We start from the raw sequence: 27072 nt of genomic DNA on the forward strand, positions 1-27072 counted from the left end.
CTGCAGCGTTGCTACTGGGGGAAGGAAGCAGGAGCACAGGGAACACTGGAGGCAACAGTACTGGTCCTGAGCAAGGGAGTGCCATTTTCTCAGCCCCACGTCTGATTATCCTCACCGCTTCCGTTACAGGCAGCAGGCTACTCACCAAACCCTCAGTACACATTTCCCTTCCTGCGTCTGTACACTTCCCAGGGTCTTTTTCAGTCTACTGCGCTCTTATTTGCTCTGCTTCACACCTGTTTTGCTCTCCAGCAAACAAGTAGGAGAAAAATGAAAACGCTCCCATCTTACTCAGATGTTGCTGCTTCAGGTCTTCATACAGTCCTGGATGGTGAATCGCTGTGGCAGACAGCTGTAAAAGTAGCTGTCTAACAACTCTTCTGTTCAGTCCCACATACGCACGACCCCTGTAGCGCGTCTACTGCAAAACACATTCTGTTCCTTGCCCTTTGCTGAGGAATGGCAAGAAGGGAAGAAGCAGTGGCATACGGACACCTCTGGCATCCCTTTTCGTTCCACGTGGAGGAAGCTGAGTCAGGATGCAGAAATCAGAAAGCTGAGGTCATAAGCTTTGCAGCCTTTTATGTAGTTATTACTTCAGTAGCTTGCCAGAGGGGACACCTACTTTGAAAGAATTGTGTGCTGAGAAATAAATGCCAGTTATTACAAAGTGGAGCAAAGAACTACCGGATTACCCACTTGGACACATGTGTCAGGTCAGTATAGGAGTAAGACGATGAGACACAAAAATGGGGAAGGAATGGAAGAATAAATGGCCCCCTAAAAACTCAGCAACACCAGGTCTCTTAGAAGTTACACACTGCAATATTTCTGTGACTTAGTGCAACACAATTAATACAAGTCAAGGTCCATTCAGACTAGAAAGGTTTGTGTATTTCACAGATGGATATAATGCAGGACACAGGAAAATGCAACGAGGGAAATCGCTGAATTTTGTCACTACCTGATCCTGTATTCAAAGGGCAACAAGTTTTTAGTGCTTTCTACTTTACTTTTTCATGTACAAGTTAGTTGAGTGAGATCCTTGAAGATAATTTGGGAATCTCCCAAAGGTAAATTATCCTCAAAGATACAATAAATCAGTTAGCTGTTCTTCTCGTAATGATAATTAAAGCACTACGTAGAAATGATGGCTAAGTTTCCTTACCAATTTGCACAATTCAAAAGCAACATCATTCAAAGCTCTTCAGAAAGATGAACGCACATGCAATCACACCAGCTTGAAAAAAGAAAAATAAGTCTATTTACTGAGTGACTCTGGAAACTAAATGTTAAAGCTTTCCCTGAGAGAAAGCCAGCTCCAAATCTTATGAAGCTGTTTCAGCTTAATTGTTTTGAGATCTAAATGTAAACAGTGCAGAGTGACACTCTCCATTTGGGAGAAAAACCAAAACTAAGGAATAAACACAGTTGCTGGATCTGAAGCAAGCTGTTCACTGTCCTGAAATAATACAACTTACTCAGACATGTTTTCATGCTGAGAAGCTGGAGAAGCTAAAGCATTGCTCAAGGGCCATTTGAGACACTTTTGCACCTAATGAGGTCAACATATTTTTTGCAAGATAGTCTTTTTTTTTTTTCTCCAAGCAGCTCTACATAGAAACAGATATCAGCTGCTAATATATTGCAGCCTGTTTATTATCACCCAAGTAAATCATTGTACTTCGGGGGAGAGACGGAGCAGCAATAATGAGAAAATCACTCCTAAAGCAAAAAGTATTGGCACCAAGTGACAAGTAACTATTCCCATTCATTTGTGGGCCTCACTGCCAGAAAAAAATAACAATGATTCTAATGTGCAGAATTTTATGAACTAATACTAAGCAGATTTCCTTTAATATTTTTTAATTCATTTTTAGTAAAACCAGATCACTAACCCTAGCTGCCATCCTCACAACTCCAGTTTACTATTTTTTCTTATCACCTGAAACACGGTCTTCTTTCCCTAAAGGGCTCTTCCTGAAGAAGCTGTATGTTAGCATTCATCACTATAACTTGATGTATATTTTATTTGTGGTTTTAAAGTTTTCAACCACTTTTCTTTGATGCAGTGCATAATCAGTAGTTGTTAAAAGACTACCTTAAAAATGGAAGCCTCTGAACAAATTTTGTGATAAACCATCAAAGGAGTGGAGTTTGAATTAGAAGCTCGAAGGGTAAGAAATAAACCAAACATGAAAAAACTGAGGTCTGGTGAACAATGGCAGGGATGGGGAAATATCCACCATTAACACAGGAAAGCTTAATTCAAAGCAACCAGCAGATGCGGCTTCCTTGTTTACCTGGACACTGAATAAAAGCAGTGGATGCTGTCCGTCTCCCACCAATACAAATGTGAACTTCAAGGTTTCTGTACTGAAGACGGTTCAAAGCTCAAACATAAAGCCATACTTCACCGCAAGATCAAAACTGACCATCAGGCACAGGGTGTTGGGCGGATCCTCAATGAAAGGTAACATATTCCAGGTCACTGCTACTGACCTGTGCTCCACGAAGCACTTAACATCCTACTTGGAAGTAATCCACAAGAGATTACTAAAAGCAAATAGTATGCTGGCATCAGGCTTCACCTTGTCGTGTGTACAGGTTTCTGTGTTATACAAAAATATCATTATGCAAAATGTGCAATTCACCAGTTAGACAACTTTCATTTGTTAGAGGGGGAAACGCTTTACATCTACAGTGAACTTTAGAACAACCACATTAACTATTCAATCTAATTTTTCTCTTATACTTAATGCTGAATTTATGCAAATATAGATTACTAATAAATGACTTGAAATAGAAAATACAAGCTGTACTTATTTTTACTTAACGGACTAAAACAATTACCCATCTCTAGGTGGAAATCTTTACTGCAATTCCTGCTCTCTGCGTTTAAAAATGAACATAATTTCAAAACTTACTGAGAGTCACTTTGCCTCAGAGCAGTCTTTTACATCATGTCAAAGCTCAGCTCCTTGAGTTTTAAAAATAATACTGGAGTTTATTATTCCAGCAAAGAATTCTATTGAAAAGCCCCTTTCAATGTTCGAACAAGCGCCGATGCAATGGTGGCACAAAGCTCCCAGCCAGGCTGGCAGCTTTATCTGCACTCCATGAAATTCAGGTTCAGACAACAGACCCCTACGTCGTTCAGACCTTTTCAGATAGAGGGGAGCAGATCTGTCCTGGAGTGTGGGAGGTCTGCCAACCCTCAAAACCAGCAGCAGAGCCGGCAAAAGGATTCTCAACTACTGCAGCACCTGAAACCAAAAATGTAGCACTCACAATGGTCCTAAACATATTTAAACTACAAGTAACATAAACATTTAGTCCTCATTAACGTTTCCTATACATGTCAATCAGAAGTTCTAATATAACTCCTTGGAAGAACCAAATACTACAGGCATTTTTTAAGTGCAAAATTAAGGATACAGACGAGGGTCTTGCATAACACAAAGATAAAAGGCTTCCTCCTGGATCCTGCTACTGTTAACATTTGCACCTGGTGCTTACATAATTAAATACAGAAAACAACAATTGTACCCTAAGAAAAACTTAATTAGATTAGGCATGTAGTAACAAATGCAAAATTACCATCATTAGTATGTCAGTGTTCTACAAATGGAAATGCTGAACTGCCAAGTCTACAACTCTCATGTCTGATTTATTCCCACAGAGGAGGAGGATACAGTGATTTGCACCCTTTTGCAATTTCAGGGCAGTGACATCCAGGGAAGATTTACCCACAGAGGCGGAGGCAAAGTACTGCTGTCATCTCATCTCTCTCAGCAGAAACCTGGGAGGTGTACCTGACAGACGTTTTGCTCTACAAAAACAAAACCAGGCTGGGCAGCCTGGAATATCTTAATGAGTCCTTATGTGTCCTGGTCCTTCATCATTAGCCTTGTGGGCTGCTTCACAGGAACCTGCTTTCCTCACAGGTGAGATGTTGTGAAAGAACCGCTTTTCATTTTTTTTTCCTATTTATTTATCTATTATTTCTTAAGTCAACAAGGATACTTTAACTTCTGGCTTGAAGCTGTAAACAAACAAACAGCCTAAAGAAAAGAAAAAAAGCAACCATAAAAAACACCTGGAATCCAGGAAAAAATGTGGACATGTTCCAATCGCATAATGGCATAGATAGCAATGTACAAGGATAGCTGAGATACCCTTATCCAGACCTGCTAAACATCAGCACTTGTGATGGCTGGTGGCAGATTCACACAAGGGAAAGCAATGATCCCCACGGTTACAGTAAAGCTTGAACAAGTTGTCTTCTACCATCTTAGCTGGGGAAATGGCATCCACAAATGTACAAATGCCATCAGATCCCACTCCCCGCACGCTTTAAGACCAGCAGCTCAATTGTTTCAGCAATCACAAGAGATCAGACTCAGTAGTTGACTACATATAAGCAGATACATGAACCATCATCCACCCAAATATTGTGTTTCCCATGAAATGTGCACACTGCTGTAAGGCCCAAACCTACTGCTGTAAGTCTGTAATTCTCTAAATGCCAGGAGGCTTTAATTTGCCAGGAATTAATGTGAGCTCAAACGGGTATCTAAATGCTTTGTATATTTAATCAACTTTCCTCAATTATTCAACTGTAAATATTCCCTGAGTATTAGGGCATTAATTTGATCTAAGAAGCTCCTGGAGACTCTAGCAGCCTTCCTGGATATTTCACGCCTGTGATGTTATTTAAACACTAACACAAATGGTGAAGCTAAACAAGTCTTCCTCATAGTGTCTCCCCTGACAAGGCAGATATTTAACTAAAGCTGGCATCTAAAGCTGGATAATATTTAAACTGCTATTTGATAGCAGTTTCGGAAGAGACAGGATACAACTTGTTCAGTAAGAATTAGGTTTTAAAGAACACGAATGAAAGAAAAGCACATAGGACTCGGATATTTGTTAAAATATACAACCATGTGCTTGCTGGTAAACCTGTCACACCCAGCAGCACGGGCTCTGAGCCTTCACTGTGCTGCAATACTCAAAGCTTGCTATTGCAAGAGGAAAAGAAGGGGGGGAAAAGCCAAAACTTCCTTTCATTACACAAACCCAGAGAAGAACCAGGCAAAATTGTGCAAAACTGTGGTCTGATCTTTACCATGTAGTCAAAAAATAAAAAACAAGACATGCAGTTTTACAGGTTTTTTGAAGGAAAATCCACATTAAAACAGTATGGAGCATATGATCATTTCCTAAAAAAAAAAAAAACCTCTAGATATATAAGGTTACCCAGCTGTGCAGCCATGAAACATTTTTTTCTTCATTAAATAAGGAACTATGGCAACCAAGGGTACTATGGCTTCACGTACACCGTAATAATGTGACATAATGAAGGGTCTTCAGAGATCTCTCCTACAACTGTTAAAATTTTATAGCATCAAATTTGGGAATTAATTCTGGAAATAGAGAGAATCATCTTTAATATTTGATGCCCGTTGGTACATTTTTCCTTAATAATGAAACAGATTCCTCTAAACATCCGCATTATTTATGTTTAAAAACATCCAACTGCTCCTGCTGAATCAACTCTCAAGAGGGAAGATTATAATAATATCGCATATGAACTGTACAGTGTTTGCTTAGTATACCCTATTTGCTGATATTTCCTATTTGAATAATGGTACATTTGCAATTTTCCAGCTCCTGGTGAAAAACTAACCTGTCATCAGAGCAGATTTCCTTCAGAATGCACTCATGACTGCTATCTGTACCTGCTGCTATTAGGAATATCCGTTCTTTCGACGCACGTTCCACTAGCTGTCTACATGCAAACTTACGCACAGGAGAGGCCTCATCTCAGCCCACGGTGAGGTCATGCTACTTTTCTATTCTACAAAAAGTGACTCGAAATAATTGTCTGATAAATCTGCCAATTCTTTGTCCTGCTGTCACTTCCTGGGAGAAGTTCTCTGCTGAAGCTTTTGTTTGCAGTGAGGGCAGGCAGTGCTGGCTGTGCTGCTAATTGCTTGTAAGCCCAGAGAAGAGACTAAATTCCACCACAGCTGGGATGTATCTGGACTGAGCAGAGGTCCCACCCTTGAACAAATAATCCCTGTGGAGAAATCATTGCCAAATCATCCAGGGTGGAGAAATACAAAGGAAGTAGTAACACCGGGGGGTTTTATCCCCTCACACCAACAATACTGCCGACGAGAAACACAACATCAGAAAGGACGACCACCGTAGCGCAGCCAGGTGGGGCTAATCATTTTAAATCAAATTTGTGATTAAAATACAGAAAATGACGACAACTGGAAGTGTAGGCTTGCATCGTTCATTACTTCACTCACAGCAGTTCTGAAGTTGGCAGTTCCCTTTCATTTGTCTAAATAATGAATGGCTTGATGATTTACTGCCTTTTCACAACTCTTTTCATCCCCGTACAAACTGTCGAAAGGAAGAAGGGGTGCTACCTGCTACCAGAGATGGGTGGCAGGATTTGAGATGAGAGGGGCTTGGTGACCAAAGCTGTGATTCGGATGCGGCACAAGAAGCTGGCAAGGACAGGGTGCTGATTCAAAGAGGGAGAGAGAATCTGGGAAATGATCCTGGGGAAAAAAACACCGTTTCCCAGTACGGAAATTGGATGGTGAGCCAGGCAGAGAGAGAAACTGTGACTGCCTAGACAAGGAGAATAATTTTTAGAAGGGAACATCTAAGTAAAAAAGGGACACTCGTCGTCCACGCTTCAAATGTTTGAAAACAGTGGTTCTCGTTACGTTGTACCCAGCAGTAAGGGAAGTTATCACTCATCTCTTCCCTCTGCGCTTGTTTCCATACCCATCACTTCACTCTCAATCAGCTCCCTACTCCTTACTCAAGTCAAAGCAAACCTTTTTAAGACAACAGTCTGAAATGGTCCAAACAAAAAAAGCCTCCCTAAAACCAATGTCTTTTATTACGCAAATTTAGGCCAATATACTTTTGAATGGATGTGATCAAGGGAACAATAAACTGCGAAATGCAGGTACTGGGGAAGAAGGTGGGAATCTCAAAGTGGCTGTTCAAGTCTGATGAATTCCAGTGTACGATTAGATCTAGAATTGCTATATAGATTCTAATGCACAGAATCACTTAGAATTTACCTGACCTACTACTTGAAATGTAAGGACTTGGATTTCTATACAGAAATTATCATCATATCATTAAGGCTGGAAACGACCTCCAAGATGACCAAGTCCAACCCCAGCCCACCGTGCCGCTGCCCACGTCCCTCAGTGCCACATCCCACGGCTCTGGGACTCCTCCAGGTGACCCCAGCGCTCCCTGGGCAGCCGTGCCACTGCCTCACCGCTCTCTGGGACAAGGAACTGTTCCTAACAGCCAACCTGAACCTCCCCTGGTGCAACTTACGGCCACTTCCTCTCATCCTATCACTGTTACCTGGGAAAAGAAACCAACCCCATCTCACACAGCACCTTTCAGAGAGCTGTAGACAGCTGTAGAGGGTTGTATAAATTAGCCCCTGGTTCACAGCTTTGACCTTAGAATTCTGATCTTTATCTCTTTTTTTTCTCTCCTTGGTAAAGATAACACCAGTGGTTTGAGGAAGATAAATTACCTATGAATATCGGATTTACTTACGAAATCATGTGCCAAAGTCATAAGTACCATAACTAGCACTGGTTTGCAGACTAGGGTTCAAGAATACTACAAATAACACACAGGATTACACTCTGAATGAAGCCGATGACTGTGATGAGGTTCCAGCCATACAAAAACAGTGCATTTGTATAGTTAGAGGCAATATTTTAAATACATAATGCATGGAGACTTCAAGCCTGCAGGCAGCTTTAATATTGGCACTTCCTAACTTTAAGTACTTGGTTTTACACCTTAACAACATCCTTGTAACATTCTGTGCATATAATGCACTCATAGATCACTCAGCCAAGACATAACTGATTTAATCATTCACATTTGTGAATGATTTGTGAAGCTTACATGAGTTTGCTTAGCTGTAGTCTCGCTCAATAAAAATTAAAACAGATGCCTCTATAAAGGCCAGAGAAACAAACTAATAATGTAAAAGGAACAGACTGAACTGTAACAGTAAAAGTGTGACAAAAAATATTTTGTTCTTTGCTACTGTGCATGTAGCCAAAACTACAACACTGCAGCTCCATCAGTCCAAATGGCAAAAAAAAAAAAAGGATTCTGAATTTTAAAAAGGTGAATTGGCTTTAAAAGAATCTCGAATTCTAAACTCTGCAGATTACAGAGCGTTTACATAAGAACAAGGAGAAGATGTCACTAAGACAACTTTGTAAATGAAAGAAAAACTCCTTTTAACACATAAGTATAAGCTAGTTTTTTTAATGCAAGATCCATTGACGCTATTCTGCTGTTGGCATAGCAGATTTGGTAGATAATAAAACAGTATTTCTTGTATTTCCAGCGGGCTTGGGATTTTTTTGTCATCAAAATGATTTTGAAATGCTTTGTTATTAGTATTGTCCACATTCAGAATACAAGTTTAACACAGAATAGCCCCCAGACAGTACAGCAAATTGCTATTTACTCTAGAATCATTAATAGTGGCAGCTTCTACTACATCACATTTTTGCCATATCCAGCTCTTATCTTCATTTGCGTAGAAGCAGCTGAGTATCAAAATCTCCTTTCCAGTCGCTGGTCCTTCTGCCACTCCCCAGGGAATCTGCTGCACAACCAATCAGAAAGTTGCTCTCCATAGAGTAGGTTTTCACTTTTTCCACATATCCTCCCATTTCTACCCACAAAACTGGCAATAAAGTTACAGTTCCTTTTCCTTCCAAATAGGAATTAAAATTCCAAATTGCAAAACTCACATGGACACCATGAAACCGCAGTGAGTTACACGCTGCCCTCAGAGATCTGATTTTTGCTCTTTTCTGTTTGGACCTACTGGTCTCTTTGGCAAAAGCATACTGTTTCCTTGTCTCGTTTTCTAAGCTGTTAAATAGAGAAAACCTTACATCTCTGTTTGCAGAGATTTACCAAATCTTTGTGGAGCATTCAAATGTTGCAATAACAATGCTCAGATGGATGGGGCTCATCATGCATTTTCTGTCCTAGAAAAGCCATTCTCAGCAGTATCTGTCTGTAGTTATTTCACACCTCAGTTTATTGTTTCCCTACTTCTGCTGGTTTTTTTAAATATTATTTTGATTTGTTTCTTAAATCATAGCCACACTCTACTTTGTAGCCTCTTGCATGGCAAAGAATGAGAATGAGCAACTGGAATCTGTGTGTTACCGTCCAACCTACCACTTAGAAAAGATGAGGAACTGCACACAATCTTGTACTTGCAGGTTTTTAACAAGCTCCACAAATGTAAGAGCTTTAATCCATCATCAGCAATCACAGCATTTGTTTTTTTTCCTTCTTTTAAGTCAAAAAATCTTTCCATTAACATTGTCTGCTTGACAGACGGTTCTCAAAACTGGATACAGAGAGCTGCATGGACAGGCACACACACAGATACGAGGGGCAAATCCTTCCAAAACTCAGCCATCTTGCCAGATGCTCTGCTGGAGATTTTCCTGGCTTTTGAAAAGCTGCACATTATAATCTGTGTTTTGCACTGAACAAAGAAACTTTGGAAAAACACGATCAGCACAGGCCAGCTATTAAAGGAAAAGAGAAACTCTCTGGAAAGAGCAGGAACTTCTAACTGCAGTGTGAGTGAGACACTGATTTCATAATCCTTCCTCCTACGTGGCAAGAAGTTATAAACTCTATAATTTCTGTCATTTTGACATTTCAGTTTTGCTTGCCTCTGGTTTAGTCTGGGGTTTTAGTCAAGATTAACTTGAAAACACAACGATTAACAAGTAACTGCTTTCATCAAAAGCAAGAAAAAATAAATTATCCTTTCAATTATGGAAGTCAAGGTGTCAAGTCATCAACTTTCAGTTCCCAGAGTCCATCTCCTCCGAGCCCAGGTCACCCATGGACACACGTTGGGCAGGTGCTACTGCTGTGCAGTGCCCATATTCTCATTTTACTGGGCAAGCACACGTTGTGAAAAGAGTAACCAGCCAGGATCAATACATGGCTGTTGCAATTTTCCATGCCTTGCTGCTCACATCTGCATTATTTAGATAAGGTTGATGCAGCTCGGCACATGGAGATACTGCCAAGGAACTCTGAAGATCTCTATTTTGTACTGCGGCTGTTGCCCTGTCCCAGTGCAAAAGTTACAGCAAGTGTCTGATATTCTTAAAGAGCCTCTATGCCCCCCGGTCAAGTACATCCCTCACTCCTTCATTTCCCCTGTTCTATTTGTTTTAATATCAGCCATAAAAATAAATAAATGTGGTTTTTAATGATTTAAATTGCAGTTTGCGTTTTCTTCCTGTTCAATAAAACAGCCCTTCTATCACAGGCTGGGGACAACAGCTCTTAGACATTACATCTGAAAAACAGATTTAAAACCCCTCCAACCCCTATGTGAGCCTAGCAAATCCTGTCTTCACTGCAGCACTCACCTCATTCCTACCTCAGCAAAAAGGATGCTGCTCAGACTGTCAGCCACGAAACAGAGCATCCTTGACAAACGTCCCAATTTACAGATTTTTCTTGAAGGAAACCGACTAACTGCTGAATTTTATCAACTGTCTTCTGTAGACTGGCATGCAGAATTACTCAAACGCTTGATTTATTCCATTTTCACTGTAACACAGAGCTACCTATGTGCGTTGGTTCCAGCACTCCCATTTTCTCCATTCTCATCCTGGGAGCTGTGCTTTGCACCTGCAGCTACAAGGGGGAGAGTCTCAACAGAATGATCCTGAGATTTCTGAGTGCACTTTATTACATTTACAAACAGCTGTGCTCTGCATAGGTGACATATGTATTTCTCTGCATAGAAGGAAGTGTTTAACACTGTTGGAACATACATACAATCCACCTGACAAACCTACTGTGAGTTGACTTACACATCACGTGAAATCTGTGGATTCGAGGAGCTTTGTGATCGCCCATCCTGATTTGTAGCCCTGCCCCACAGTATGAAACAAATGGAAAATATAAAGAAATATGTTGCTTACATAACTGCCTGCCTTTTCGGCTTGGATTGTTATCAAGAGTGCCTTAAACTTTCAGTGACCATGAACCAAAGGCTTTTTCCTGGCCTAACAAAATGAATGCCATAGCTTTTTTATTTATTTCTACACGTGCTTGTGCAAACATACTGAGTGTGAGCCTCTGAAAAGACTACTGCATTTGGTCACAAGTATATATATAGCCATGTATGCAAACAAGCGTGTACATTTGAAAGTCATAAGCAAAACATACATGTGAAACTGTGTATGCTCATTCTTCCACCTCAGGTAGACAGCAGTGCAATTTGCTCCAAAGAAAAGGAAAAGAAGGGAGGCAAAACGTGACAGGCTATGGGAGATCCAGAGCTGAGTGTTGTGGATGCAGCACGCTCTAAGTGCGGGGTGAATAACAAAGCATTATCGCCCAGTGCCTGACCAAAGCAACGCAGCAGCACTCCTGAAGGCTGAGGACAAAAACAACCACGATCTGGACAAACTACAGGTCAAATTATTTTCCTGACAGAAAACACATAGTCATGTTCTTTTTCCATTGACAAGAGCAGTAAACTTACCCAAACGGACTTTTTAAAGAAGGCATAACTAAAGAAAGGAAAGTTATTTATGCGGAGCTACCAGAACATGCCTGAGACTTTATCACTTGCTCATATATCTGATCAGTTCCTGTAAACAGCAAAACATATTTTTTTTCTTTTAAAATAACTGCTGAGAAACTGTAATTTACAGGATACAATTAGGCAGCACGCAAGTAAAAAATACTTATCAATCCAAAGACTTCCTGCTTACGACTATTACCCATAACTATAACCATCTATAAAATGACTGGAGAAAGGAAATTAGCACCCTATCAAGCCAAGGACCAAAATAGATACCATGTTTAAATAACAACAAAAAAAGGAAATTTGAAATTAGAGCACACACTTTAAATACAATCACAGCAGTGTGTGTTAAAAGTCTTCTGAAATAAACGATGTCCATTTATTTATACAGTTATCATTATTGTATCTCTAGGTGCAGTAGAGAACGAGAAGTCACTAATTTTAATTAAAGTTGAACTAAATCTCGTATGTAAGAACCCACTGCAATAACTGAAGGCAAAAAACATGCTTATGTACATAAAGTGTGTCAAGAGTAACTGACCTGTAACCAAAGGCCTAGCTTACACAATGAGCAAATTCTATAAAAGAAGTAGAATTACAGAGAAATCTCTTTGCTTTGATCTGATCCAACAAAAAGCTCATAAATAACAAGATTTGGGGGTGAACCAAAGACCTTGAAGGGGCTACACTCTAACCTGAGCTACCAGGATAACAATGTAACTCACATTACAACTGTACAGAAATACATAAATGCATCAATATAAACATTTTAATTGGCTGATGTACTGTGGCAGCAGGGGAACTTGTGGACACAACCCTCTCATACCCACCCTATTTACAGAGATGAAAAAGCAAGTAGTAAAGAGAGATAAAACACTTGACAACCCCACAGAATTGCAGGAGCAATCTTCTAGCAGAAAAGGACTAATTAGCAACAAAGGCAAATGGCCATTTTCCTTAAATTATTATCAGTTGTTCTACTTGATCATTATTCCCTAGGAAAATCTTTGTACCTTTGTGGCTATTTTCTACATACCTAAGATATGACGACACAGTACACAAAGCAACTGAAAGCTTTTGAGGCTAGCAGGAATTCAAAATGAAGCACATTTGTTCCGTGAAGCCATTTGTTGCAAGCACACCTCAATCTGACAAATGTATTTGACAAGATACAAGAAAATGCCAACAGACTGACATAAAAAAAAATACAAAATAATAACGCTTATTTTCTTGATGAAAGAATCCTGTCAGTGCTCCTTTCTCAAACTCCTCTCCTCTCAAGGGATACACTCACATTATGCGCACGTCAAGTACAAATATGAACTTTGGATTTAAACCTTTGCTTTACTTGCATTTGAATTATGTAAATATCAAGCCCAAACCCTGTGAAATTCAAAACAGAGAGCAACTCAGATCAGGAAGGAACAGGCTTGTCTTTTCACTGTTATTGAATGGGCCAGCACAGAACTAGTCTATTCAAAGTATTCTCCTTTTATACGACTATGGGGAGCTTTGCAAGTTGTCTCATCCCTGCCTCCCATTTTCCCTTGGACAACGTTCAGTTCTCAAGCAAATGAACATTCATTTGCTACATAACTTGATGTCAGATTACAAGCAGTAACAGCATTCAAATGGTAAAAAAACCCTTTTTCTTCTTTTTTTTTTCCCCAGAGATTTAGCTATCAGAAGATGGCCGAAATGAGCAGCAGTGTCCCTAAGTCATGGCTGTGAGAATGAAAACTTTATCCCTGTCCAAGAGGGGTGTCAAAAAATGGTATTTATCATTAGTTGTCATTGGCTTTTTGAACAATCAATTAGCAAACAGACAGGGTGCCTTCGTAGCCCTCCCCTCTGAAGCACTGACTATCCCCTCTTTGCACAGCAGTAGCAATAACCAATATGGCTTTGCTAAACACCCGCCATTCCCATGTTTGGAGATGGATGCTCCACCACCAACTTGGTCCCAAATGGTACAATGCAGGGACCCAAGTGAGCCCTGAAAGCAGTGACAGCCATCTGCCCAGATACCAGCTTGCTGGTGAGAAAAAAAAATAGAATTGAAAAATTGGGTCTGTATCACTCTTCCCTTTTCATTCAATCTCTATTCAGATGAGGAAGAACACGTAATTAAATTCCTTCAGCAGCTGCTTGCATTTTGAAGCTGCACACAGAGCCTCGCGCAAAGTCCATCTCCTCCTTCATGTGATTTTGTGCTAAGGCTCGGTAAAAGGACACAGAATAGCTCATTTTCCTTCAGTTAAACCCATTTTCCATAGCAGAAGTCAGGCTGTGGTCATTTCTTTCCAGCCAGAGAAAACAGATTTTTTTTCTGCCACTTTCCTAATCTAATGCAGAGGTAAAGACAAATAGAGGAACCAAATTCAAAGTGGAATTTAATTGATCCTGTGCAAGGAAACCCAGTTCCAAACCAAGTTCTTGAACATAAGTTCCCCAAGCCATAACAGCTGCTTAAAATGATTTGCCTCCAAATGTCTTGGAAGCCTGCAGAGGTAGGTCTGGTCTACATTTAAGATATACTAACATGCTTATGACGACACAGCAATTAATTTTTTCCATGCTAGTAAAAGGCCCAGAAAAACTTACACTGGCCCCGAAACAGAGACAAACAGAAAAGGAGACAGATCTTTTTGGGCAACCAATTTAAACTGGGTCCAAACAATGCTTCCAAAAGACTGTGAGTATAACCTGTCTCATCTCAGTTTTTAAAGTCCAAGTTACCATTCTGAAGTACAAATAGCTGACAGAAATTGTATTTATCATACGACAAATTAAACGGGGATGCTTCCTTTCCCAGCTCTAACATAGGCACCAAAACCTTGCAAGGAGAAAAATTCCCTAGCTTGCTGTTTTATATATACCCTCAATTTAAGCTCAAGGAAAGCAAGCCAATCCAGAAATTAGCATGCAACAAGAACTTGATTACAGTCAGCAAATGAAATAAAGGAAAAATGAACCCCAAGGAAAATAACTGAAAATGAGGTAATTGGAAAAGGGGCACAAAACTCCAAACCCCAGACTATCCAGAACAGTCAGGGGGAGGGGAAATTCAGCTCTTGCTCACTTTGCTCTAACACAGTGCATGAGATCACATCCTTCCATTCCTTCGCAAAGCCCCAGACCTGCAAGTAGAGTAATAACTGCCTTGCAAAGTAAAGCATCTCAATTTCTGAACAGCCAGAATACATTTTTTAAAAGGGTACCCATCTCTCAAAGTATTTTGCCTCCCGATGCAAGTAACTTTCTTAATAATTTTCACCTTTGCACTGTTCAACGCAATGGAACAAATAATACATGATGCACAAATAAGCCACAATGCTCAGCACAAGTTATTAGGAGCAGTGAGATGCTCAATGTGTGATAAATCTAGCCCTGACAGTGAAATATGCCTCCTAATTAAAAATCAATTATTTAAAACAGTAAAGAAAGAAAAAGGAAAAAGATTTCTCCCCAAACTCACACTAAAATACGGGACTGACTTCAGAGCTATTTGAAAAGCAGAAAGAAACCTTCGACATCTATATTTAACTAAAGATTCTTCTAAAACTCTATTGTGAGTTTCTCAATTTTATGATTAAACAGTTCTGTGAAAAATTGTTTCTGGTATCTTTTGTACTTTTATCTCTTCATTCCAAACAGCCATAAAAATGAAAAGACATCATTCAAACGTGGAATGCAAGAACAAATCGTTACTTAGGCTCTGTGAAATCAAAGCACACCGATGCCTTGATGTGGCTCCAAGGTGACATGGGAATGATGATGAGCAGCCACCCAATGTAACCAGGACTTACAAGCAAGTGTGCCATGTTTACCAACAATGGTGCCCACTGGATTCCTCATAAGATCTCCTCCAGAAGCTGTTTTAACCACAAGTATTGAGTAATTTGGGTTAGATCAGGGCTTACAAACAATGATTTCCAACTATTTTGTGTTTGAGTCTGGAAAAGTTTAAAACACAGCTTAACAGCAGCTCAAAAATCACAAATATTTTTGCCTCAACTTGAGCGAGCTGGAATTTCTGATTTTCCTTTTCTGTAAAACTAAGATACTTATTCATACCCCCAGCAGTGACAGAGAGATTTAATTAACCAGCATTACTGAAGAGATCTGAATCCAATTAATGGAGAAACTATACTGGTATTATGCATTATCATAAATATTCAGTACCCTCAATCAAAAGAAGATGTTAGTGTTTACATATATAATAAAGTTTTAATAATTCATCAGCAATATTGCATGCCTACTACTGCTACCCCTTACTTGTGGAAAAGGGAAAAAAAAATAATAATAATACCTGGGATTTTAAAACCAAACGCTCTCAGCTGAAGGAAAGAATCACTTCTGCATAGGAGTGCACACTGCCAACAGCAGGTTCATTCCCCAACAGGCTCCAGAAGCATGGGCCTGGGTTTCACCTGCCTCTGCTGGCTGTAGGTCACTGTACTCTGCTCCCTTAGCAAGTCCAGCCTGAACACAGTGTCTGTACTTCTCTGGTCTGAAGGAATACAGCTGCCATGCCACCTCAAGAGCAGACTGCAAACAGTCTGCAGCCACTGTCCAAAGTCAGGTGTAATGATTAAGCAAAATTCTTCGGCTTTTAGCCTGATTTAGTAAACCTAAACAAGCCCACTCTACACTGGAAGTGACCAAGGGTAAGATGGCTGCCCTACCCCAGAGTAGCTCACAGCCCCTCTGGAGTGCAACAGTAAGCAATCGAACTCTAAGCCACAAAGCAACCAGTTTGGGTATTTTACCTCCATCATCAACCAACAGGATGTGCGATTATCCTCCACCAGAGATGACAGGATCCGGGATTGCACTGGGCGCTGTTTGCAAGTGTTTGGAAGCAGCTTGGCTGTGGGGAGACCTCCTCTGTGAGAAGACCTCTGCGAGAGGTCAGTGCTGCTGGATGCAGGCCAGCTGCAGCTCCCCAGCAGACCACACCCTGCGCCAAAATCTGACCCCACCAGAGGTGTGTCCGGCACTGCTGTGAAAGCTTACTTCAGAAAAGTGGCAAAAGCCAAAAAGCAACGTCAGGGCATGAGGGCAGCGCCGCCATGAGGAGAGGCACCAAGGCGGGAACGGAGCAGAGGCCTGAGCCCAGCTCCTGCAGACCTTTTTTTTTTTTTAAACACTCAATACAAGAATCAGTCATCAGAAGTTCATCAACTGCCAATAAATAAATAGGAATCAATCAGAGATTTTCAGCCTTTATTTTGGCTGGTGGAGGGAAAAACACGCTGTGTAGTTGAGCACATGTTTGATCTGCAGAGGAAGTGAATTACACCTGTGGCCAAGAAGCAACATGACTGCTCACTGCTGCAACCAGAGCGACTTCCCCTTGTTTGATTGTCCACACAGGACATTCATGGAGAAGCACAGAGCTGCACAAATCTCTGCCTGGCCCCAGCACGCTCAGCAGCAGAGGCCAACGTGGCGCTGCGTGTGGGTGCCCAGCCACAGCACATCTGTGGGGTGCTGCTTGCCTGCATGCTCCCTCAGTTAAGTTACTTCAGATTCCTAAGTGATTCATCTTCTTTGGACAAACGTCCTTCACTTCCCACGGTTAAGACATGAAACACAGGTCAGACACTTTGACAAAATCAGCTCCCCAACTGTGTGGCTGTCCTGCTCAGAGCAGCACTGGGGAAGGCAGCAAAAACATCCCTAAACGACAGGAAAAATCCCCTATGCCATGAAGAGAGGGCCACGCTACCAAGCGCCATGCTGAAAAGATATCAACTTTTGAAGTACAGTCCAGCTGAATAAATACCAGTGAAAGTCAATAGACAAATCCTGTTAGGAGCTGCAGTGCTCTGGGAACCTGATTGGAATTTGAACATTTTGCATTGATTTTTTTTTTTTCACATTACCAGCTGGGAATAAGCAGTGGAGAGGAGGTGCGCTGGTCGCTCCATGGGAACACGACTCGCTAGCAAAGGATTACCTTTTAAAGGATTATCTTTTAAACAAAGACAAAAAAAATCGGTATATTGCAAGCAACTAGCTCAAATCAAAAGGAACACATTAATCCAACGGGATTATCAGGTAAGGCTTCCATACATTTAACATCCAGATACACAGCAAACCATTTTATTTAGATGTCTCAGTGCAGTTGTCAAGCACCTTTTCATGTGACAATCCCATGCTCATGATTCACAAATAAGGGCTGCTTATTCAGTTAAGGTTGTTAAAACAAAAGCCTCACAAGCAACAGCAATTTTCTGTCTTTTTTTTTTTTTGCAGAGCTCTTTCCTTTACCCTTGCATATGTAAGCTCTGATCATCAAGTCCTTTTAACTCCAGCCAGGAAGAAAGATTAGTAGCTGCCTGCACTGCTCCTACATTGTGAAATTTCCAGAACTGAGCTCTTTTACTTCCCTCTGGGAGGCAGGGTAAGTAACAGAAAACTGAAATCAAGCACTGCATGGTTTTTTCCTGAATTGTAACACTCATGTTAGCTCCTGCAGTACTGCAAAAAGCCAAATAGCACCAATGTTCAAAGAGGAAACGTATTTAGAAACAATGCTCGCTATACGCACTTGTGCCTCTGTCTTACTAGTAGATATGTTGGTAGCATCGTACACAAGCAATTTGTATTGAAATCCATTTCATAATTCCAGCAGGAATGGGGCAAGGAAACAAGTGAAAAAGAGGAGCAAAGATAAAGCCACATTACCTGACCAACAAGACATTCTACCTTGTTTTATTCTTGTAACTTTTTTTAAACCATTAAGAGGCATTCAAAATTCCCCTGATGTAGCTGAAATTAAAAAATCGAATTACTTAACCACAATATAGAGTAACACACAGTTTGGTTCCCTAATATTTCAGTCCCACACACAGGCCACCCCTACTCATATCCAGAGAGGAAAATGAATTCAGCAACAGTCACAGACTCTGGTTTTTGATGGTATCAAATGTTACTGACTTTAGTGGAATTTCCCATTTGATAATTTTACCATCCCGCGTAAGACAGACGGTTTTATAAGCAACAGAACACTACGTTTCCTCAGCATATATTCCACGATCAGAATAAATAGTATACTACAGAATCACAGAATTGTAGGGGTAGGAAGACTTACCTCCTCCACCTCCAAGAAGGCTGGAATTAGCTGCAAGAAGAACAAAAGGAGAACTGTTAGCTGAGTGCTACTTAAATATAGTTGGAACTAAAGCAGAAGATGTTTCACAAAACATTTACCATTGCTTTTATTTCAATAATTTCACCAGTCTCCACTTACCCAAACTCATTTACTGCAAATGCAATCTATGTAATTTGTAATCGTAATCTTTACTTTTATACAATTTCTCAATATCTTTGAGCATGTAAGCTAATAAATAAAACAGAACAAAATTATTAAAGTTTAATGCACTGAATAGCTCATGAAATTACAATCTTGAATTTATAATTCTATAAACCACATTTATTTTTGATTACCAAATGAAGTATAACAGTCTTTCATTTCAGAGAAACTTTGATGCAACTTTTCATTAGCTCCCCACATCTTCTGAGACATGGGACTTTTGTGGACAGCTATGAGAAGCCCTGGCTCCACTAAAATCAAAGTGTGCAACTAAGCTGGGATTTCTCTCAGTACGCTTAATTGTTTCTGTACTATAACCATCTACCTATCTCCCCCAGGAATGGATACATCACTTTTGGAAGGTGTTTTTCAGAGCATGGTGATGCACGATGTTTCTCCAAATAAATTGGAGCCACACCAAACACTTTCTTATCACTACAAAGGCAAAAACAGAAGGAAAACTTACGTAAAGCATTCACCCTTCAAATGGTTGGGAAACTGATCCCTGCCATATCGTAATATTGTAAAACAGCATAGAAGTAACAGCACATGGGATGGACGCAGGTATTTCTTATTGCCTGTACTTGTCCTGCTCCAGGACAAGATACATAGAGTATTTTCCAGTATTGTTGCTACAAGCTATTGTTTCTATTACTTCCCTTAGCTTCTTAAGTAGAAGGCTTTTAACAGCAAATTTCCTGAACTGTTTTTCTTCTGTGGCTTTCTTGAGGCTTTCACAGAAAATTGACAATAATCGTAGTTTTCCTCATCTATTTTTCCAAAACTCTACATACATCTTTGACTTAACAATCGCTTTCAGTTCAACTATTTGCAACTACTGACCTTTCCCTCATACCTCAGCTTGTGCTGATAAAATGGGAAGATCTCTCTCTCCCTTCTCCTTTCCTATCTTTCATCCCCAGAAAAGGATATCCTTCCTTCTGGCTGTTGGAATTCTTCCTTAAGATTGAACTCAGTAAATGAGGTGAAAACAAGACTACTCTTTTTGAATAGAGTTTTTCAACAAATTACTGCTGTGAACTGGCTCACAGAAAGATACACAAGAGGCAGAACTCTGTGACTAGGAAACAGACGGTGGCAGCAAACGAGTTTGGAGATAGGATCCTCCTTTCTGACAAACACAAACTGTCGTAATAGCTCCAGACTGTTAGTGCCCCGTTGACACTTCCACTAGAACCAAGTTGCCCAGTGCCCCATCTGACCTGGCAATGAGCACTACGAGGGACGGAACCATAAACAACTTCTCTGGCCAACTTGGTTCAGTGCCTCATCATCCTCACAATAATGGATTTCTTCCCAGTATCTAATCTAAATCTACCTTTTTTCAGTTTAAAACCATTACCCCTTGTCCTATTACTATGGGTCCTTGTACAAAATACGGGGAAAATATTTTTTACATGCCTTACTTTAAGAATTAAAAGGTTACAAGAAGGATTCCCTGGACCCTTCTCTTCTCTAGGCCTAACAACTTCAGCCTCTACTCATAGCAGAGATGCTTCACCTACGATCATTTTTATGACCCTTCTCTAGACCCGCTTTGACAGATGCACGTCTTTCTTATGTTGGAAGCCCCTGAGCTGAATGCAGTACTGCAGGTGGGCTCTCACAAAGGTGGAGTAGAGGTGGACAATCACCATCCTCGACCATGTTTCTTTTGATACAGCACAGGACACAACTGTCTTGATGACCTTCAAGCTTGCACCGTAAGCTCATATCCCAGTTTTCACCCATTCGTACCCCCAACTCTTTCTTTGCAGGGCTGCTCTCAGTTCACTCATCCTCCAGTCAGTACTGATCTGGGATTGCCCCAACTCACGTGCAGCACCTTGCATGTGGTCTTGTTGAATTTCACAAGGCTCATCAGGGCCTACTTCTCAAGCCTGCCCAGGTCACTCTGGATGGCATCCCTCCCTTCTATCATATCAACTGCACCACTCAGTTTGGTGTCATCCACAAATATCACAGAGCGATACTGAACTTCAATCTCTATATTTACCTGCTCTTGTCCTCGTTGAAATTCAGTATTAAGGACAGACACAAACTGCAAACAGCCACATATTTTTACAGCAGCTTCTGAAGTACTCCTGTAACAGGTAATATCACCTTCCCTGCAGTAAAACGACCATATCTGAGATAAAAATCAGTGTACTCCATATCAGAATAAAATAAGAGCGACAGAATGTTATCTTCTGCCACGAGTCTGCTATTCAACATCACTCTTTTTGGCAATGTAGGATGCACCTGCAATCACCATTGCAGTTCTTGAATGAGTCGAATTCTAGGATTTCAGTCATTATCTCTGAGAGACTTGAGAGACATCGCTACAACCTGCTGTACCTCACTGTCACAAAAGTTACCATCGGTAAAAACGATTCCTCTGAAACCCAGCCAAGGTCCTCACTGCAAACTCTTATCTGCTGGCTTCTCTCAGAATTAAGCTTTTCTCATGCATTTTTTTCTGATAATGTTTACCTTTCCAATACATTTCTAAAACTTGCTAATAACATAAGTCAGCACCACACTCTTCTCTGTAGGAACAGCAAAAACACTTCTAACAGATTTTTGGCTTCAATGCACCTGTTGCGGCTTCAACAAAACATTCCAATCCATTTTTCACAGAATCATAGAATCATTAAGGTTTGAAAAGACTTCTAAATCATCCAGTCCAACCTCCACGTACCATCAATCCTGCCCACTAAACCATGTCCTGAGTTCCACATCCCCACTGTCGAACAATACCAGCGACAGCACCTGAACCACCTCCCCAGGCACCCTGTGCCAGTGCCTCATCACTCTTCAGGAGAAGTTTTTCCTATTATCCAGCCAACTTGGGAACACTTGGGAAAGTGTTACCATTAAAGAAATGCCCAGTTGCTTAGCACTGTAAGAACACCTTACCCACAGCTAGAACTGGGGATTTTCACCTGGACTCAGAGAGCCCAGCTCCAGAGCTGTAGCCACATCACGTTACATTGCAGCAGTATGACTTCTCCTTCCCCTATGCTAATTCACAGCTGCATTTCATCCAGCAGCGCTCCCAAATGACAAGTCTTGCAAAACTCCTGGAACGAGGCACAAATTGTAGAGGCAAGTAGGTACGTATGAGCAACCAGCAGCGGGACTTGGGAGCTTTCAGCCTCCAAAGCTGGTGTGGTCTAAACTGCCTCCCAGGCTGCAGCCTTACACTGTGCATGCACAGCTCTGCCACCCAACTCAGGGCATGCCCAGCCTTAAGTAACACACAGGACAATATTTGCGGATATCTTGTAAATCTGTCTTGACTAATCTTCTGCCCCTACCTCTCTATTCCAGAGATGAATAGAACTCTCAAATCATGCAAGGTTCAGCAGAGTAGGGGAGGAGAATCGTTACATCACTGAGACAGAGAACAAGAAAGAAAAGTAAGTTTAAAGGTACTACAACGAAATGCATGGTAAGGACTTCCTGCACCTCCTTTCGTTTCTAACATTATCCTTTCAAGCTGACCTGACCAACATTTCTGCAACCACCTCGTTACAAACTACAATAGATTGCTGGGCATCAATTTTGAAAATCAATCATGATACATATCTCAAAATGTGATTATAATAAACACAGTTCCCTGCCAGACTGCAATATAACACATGTTGATAAACCCCATTCAAAACATCCCCCTTAGAGCTGGCATGCAAGAGGCAGCATCAGCTAACACAGAGTTCAATTAAAATAAAACAGCAACATTTGTTGATCAATTTCCAGGGTGCATATTGAAGAGCAGCTTCAGGATGAAACGTTGAGCATCTCCCCTTGAAAGAGTGTTGGACTCTACATTTTGAGAGACTGATTTCACCCTCTGTCTGCCTCTGTATGGCAAACAAAAGCAAGTCCAGGAGTGGCCTCCAGTCCTTAGATCTAGATTTCTTATTATTACAGATACTAAAAGTATTAGCAGCAAGGATTGTTTCTAAAAAAGTTCAGGCTCCTCTCTTAAGAAAAAATCTACTCAAAAAATCCACATAAGAGAAAACACTGTCCCTATTCATTCAGTATAGCAATTTAGCCCTTAATGAGGTGTTTATGACCCTGGACTCAACTAGGAGTTCAGTTTTTCTAATGACTCAGCACCTCAGTGGTTTTGGCTTTAATTCTTTTAAATACACAAGAACAGCACCAGGACAGGGATGCTAAATGAGCTCCACGAGCGCTGGTCACTTCTATGCAGAACACTCCACTCTTGCTCCAAAAACCAATGTTTTTTTTTCCAAAAAGCTTCTGCAGCCAGGGAGAAAAAGAGAAAAGAAAAAAAGGAGAATTTTAAGTAAGCTTAGTTTCTCACTATGAAATATTCATATTGGAATATCTAGTTACTACAATGTGCAAATTTAAATAATGACTAATCCAGCGTAATTTACAAATAAGAACTGGACACAAATGTTTTAAATCTCAGCTTTCTGAATGAGCGAAGTCATCGAGCTTTCCAACACTTTATCAACTGAACAAGCGGAGCAGAAACTCTGGCCCAAGTCTTCCATTTCCTCAGTGCTCTCTTTACAGCAGTGCCCTTGCCTAGAAGAAGGATTATTCGAAATTTTGTGGAAAGCAAGTGAATGCTGAAGAAGTTCACCCCAAATGAAACTGAAAATCTTTCTGCGCTCTAAGCCAAAAAGATACGAGAAGTGAAAAAGGACAGGCTGCTTAAACCGACATCTGCAGTCACAAAAATGCCTTTTTTTCCTGCTGTCAATTCTGCTGAAGTTAGAAAATAGAAATGATGCGAATACCAATTTCTGTGGTGCCTCTGGAGATAACATGCTTTTAGCTTTGTTAACAACGCAGCTCACTAACTCTGGTTACTTTTTGTTGGCATATACTCATCTGACAACGTTTTTAAAACGTAAATTCTTCTGGGAGCGCGTCTTTGTCGAGTATTAATGGCACTAGTAACTTAAATTGACATCTATGTCATGCAGCCATGCATCTGTCAGTATAATAAAAATATACTTTTAAAAGATTACTTGATATTGTCTGACTTTGGCAGCAGATGTTTGAGCTTGCTTTGATGTAAAAAAGATTAAATATTTTTGTCAATACTTTCTAATTGGGAAATTTATTCAAGAAGACATCTTTATAACTGGCAGTGCTGCAAGATGCAAGGCACTCTATTGCCTCAGACACCATTTTTATTCATCAATAAAACATCATAACAGGCAGCTGGTGAGCAGAGTGCAAGTAATTTATGGAACAGGAAGCTACATTTCTTCTACCTGCTTTCTGAGACATCCTTACCTGCCACTGCATTTTGTTTGATCTTTTCTCCAGAAAGCAGAGAGAACAAAGAAAAGTGAGCTAACAACTGCGTGCTGTACATTCAACCATTTCTGTACAAGACGCGTTTTGGTACCTTAAGGCAAAAAGCTTCAGGCTCAAAGTTCACAGAGTTATTTTGAAGTATGGATAGTAAATGAAATGAAGCAACATTCTGTATAATGCAGTCTGATAACTGTTATAATTAACTTTACTCTGAATACTTTCTGGCGTGCGATGCCAGCACGATCAGGAGAGGTAAAACAACATTATAGTAACAGACTCGGCCAGATTTGCAAACTTATGTAAGTGCCTAATGATGCAAAGCAGAGACTATTGGAAATCAGAAAAGCCAACCAGCCTATGAAATACGATTGACTTCAAATATTCCGGCACAGCAGAAAATACCCCTATTAGCACCTCCAGACACTACAAGCATTTTGCAAACACAGGCTTCAGATACTCAACATGGAGGGTGTACAGTACACACAACTGCACACCACAAACAGATCTGTGACAACACGAAGCAATAATTTACTTAGCTGCTTTCTACCATGCAGAAAATTTCTACAAATGTGTCGCTTCCCTCTGTTCCTGGAAAGGGCCTTCACCTCTCTGGACTAGTACTGAACAGCCAAGCTGGGCCGAATCCACCAGCTCATGAGCAAGCAGGATGCTGACAAGACGGCCCCACAGGATGGTAGGGATGGAGAGCTGGCTGCTCCACAGCCCTCAGCCTCTACACCCCAGCACCTCGGAGCCAGGAGCAGAGCGAGCCCTGTGCCAGCCAAAGGCTCAGCCCTGACCCACCCTGCTCCTGGAAGCTAAACCACTGCTGTGTTCAGCTTACAAGTTTGGGGGTTTGTTTGTTTTCAAACAATCATCCAAAGCAGGTCACGTTCTCAAAACATACCCAAGGACTTCAGCTTCCAGGTAGTAATTCTCTTATGCTCACTCAGAAACCTCTGTAAATAAAAGCGAAGGTTTCCCCACGCAGGTTTACCACTGGCAGAAAGTACCAACTTCAAGCTCTCTTTCTAAGAAGACAGGAATTCCCAAAGCAAGACCTAGTAAGTCTAAACAACTCGGATGTGGAGCACGAGAGACAACAGCAAGGGGCCGAAATTTCCATATATTACTTTTTTTCCCCGGATATTGAACAAATTTGTCCAAATTTAAAGATTAATAAAATCTAATGGAAGGTTTTACTTAATTCAAAAGTGTACATTTTGTATTTGAACCTAATAAAATGTTTTTGTGACCACAACCATGCGGTCTATGTTATCCTATTTCCCCCTCTCACAAACTCTCTATGGAGAACAAGTTGTTTCAGCTAAGTTTTGCCATCCTTACAAATAAAGCAGTCATTATTTCTATTTCAAACCTCTATAGCATATCTCATAGGTAGATTAATTAATCATAGGTAGATTAAGAAAAAAAAAGTCATATACTAGTAAGTGCTCTGGAGTTGAGTCTGTCAAGGAAATTGCCTTCACAACATTCTGCATTCAATATGGAAACAATAACTGTCAGAACTTTTCAGTATTTCTCCTCTCCTAATACATTACAAACTCAATACATAACGAGCAATTATGCACGAAAGCTATTTTTAAAGATTCTGCACTGCACCCATTAACCTTAATCAGTCCTACACAGAGCACCTCTGAAATGTGATACCAAGAGTGAAAAACACAGACATATACTTGTAAATACACCCAGGAAATCCAGTGTAGGCATTGAACATGGGCAGGGCAGTGGTCATTTGGAACACAGTGTAATGAGAAAGAAACAAGCACACAGGTACACTTTGATGCAAATGAAACCAAATATGATTTTTCTTTTTTTTTTTACCATACAGTAAAATACACTGATTGTCCAAATGCAGAGTGAGAGAAATTGAAGTGAAATTGAAGTTGTTCAATATATACTGAGAAAAATATGAGAGAGAGCACTTGGTCAAGAGTACATCCTCAACACTGCCACGTGAACTTCCAGACAGACTGAAGCTGAGCTTCCAACACACAAAAAGGAGCTTAAATTTTACAGTAGCCTGAGCATTGTAGGCACCATAATCATTTCTTGGTGGGAAAGTCAACCAGAGTAAAAGATGTGTAACTTAAAAGGAAAAACAAAGAACAGATGAACTTGCTTTTTGGGTTGACATCAGGACAGCTCCAGTCCCAAACACAACCCAGCAAAAAAAAAAATTCAGGTGAAATCCTGCCAGAACAGCACTTCAGCTCCTCATGCCTTCATACCTGTGCAATCTGTGCCCTTCATACCAATCAGCTGCTATTATTTCCAGCCAGGCAGAAGCCCAAATCAAATGAAAGTGATACAAAAGGTTTCCCACCGGCGCCTGGTGAAGGACAGTTAGAAGAACCTGTTTTATGAGGCTGATCTCATCTCTGGGAGGGAAACGAAGACAGACCTGTTGAATGAGAAGCTGCAACCTGAATAGGAAGGAACTGGAAAAGGCTACAAGTGGCTGGCAAGCACAGGACAGGCCACCCCTGGGCTTCGTGTGAACCCTTGTGCTGAAGGCACGTTTGTTTGTCACAGCCCTCTGCCTCTTCACGGCAAACGTGAGAAAGGCACAGAGCAGAAAGAATGTCATTCTAAAACACGGGTTGATAAACTGTCACACGCACTACCCTGTGGATAAAAGGAAAGCTATGAATTAAGATTTCATCCATTTCGTGTGTCAAATTGTGGTTTGCTTAACTGCTTTTAGCCGCTGTCAGATCAAGGTATTTTAAAATATAGC

General features: G+C 40.7%; 1 protein-coding gene and 1 long non-coding RNA gene across 9 annotated transcripts in view; one reads left to right on the plus strand and one right to left on the minus strand.

The window, feature by feature from the left end:
• MACROD2 (mono-ADP ribosylhydrolase 2) overlaps window positions 1-27072 on the minus strand; it is an 835077-nt gene that overhangs the window by 644983 nt on the left and 163022 nt on the right. For all 4 annotated transcript variants that reach the window (XM_052678095.1, XM_052678026.1, XM_052677938.1 and 1 more), the window contains exon 4: window positions 18780-18809. In XM_052678095.1, the coding sequence (XP_052534055.1) occupies window positions 18780-18809 (30 nt within the window). The remainder of the gene's footprint in view (window positions 1-18779; window positions 18810-27072) is intronic.
• LOC128078879 (uncharacterized) lies at window positions 17555-25572 on the plus strand. 5 transcript variants are annotated; one of them, XR_008205903.1, is made up of 4 exons: window positions 17555-17743; window positions 17942-18089; window positions 22335-22435; window positions 22761-25572. It is a non-coding gene; the product is annotated as an uncharacterized LOC128078879 (long non-coding RNA). The 5 variants fall into 5 exon arrangements; XR_008205935.1 differs by having other exon boundaries at window positions 23449-25572; XR_008205917.1 differs by having other exon boundaries at window positions 22335-22423; window positions 22737-25572.

The sequence above is a fragment of the Tympanuchus pallidicinctus genome, unplaced genomic scaffold, assembly GCF_026119805.1.
Source record: "Tympanuchus pallidicinctus isolate F22 unplaced genomic scaffold, pur_lepc_1.0 scaffold1, whole genome shotgun sequence".
Taxonomy (NCBI): Eukaryota; Metazoa; Chordata; class Aves; order Galliformes; family Phasianidae; genus Tympanuchus; species Tympanuchus pallidicinctus.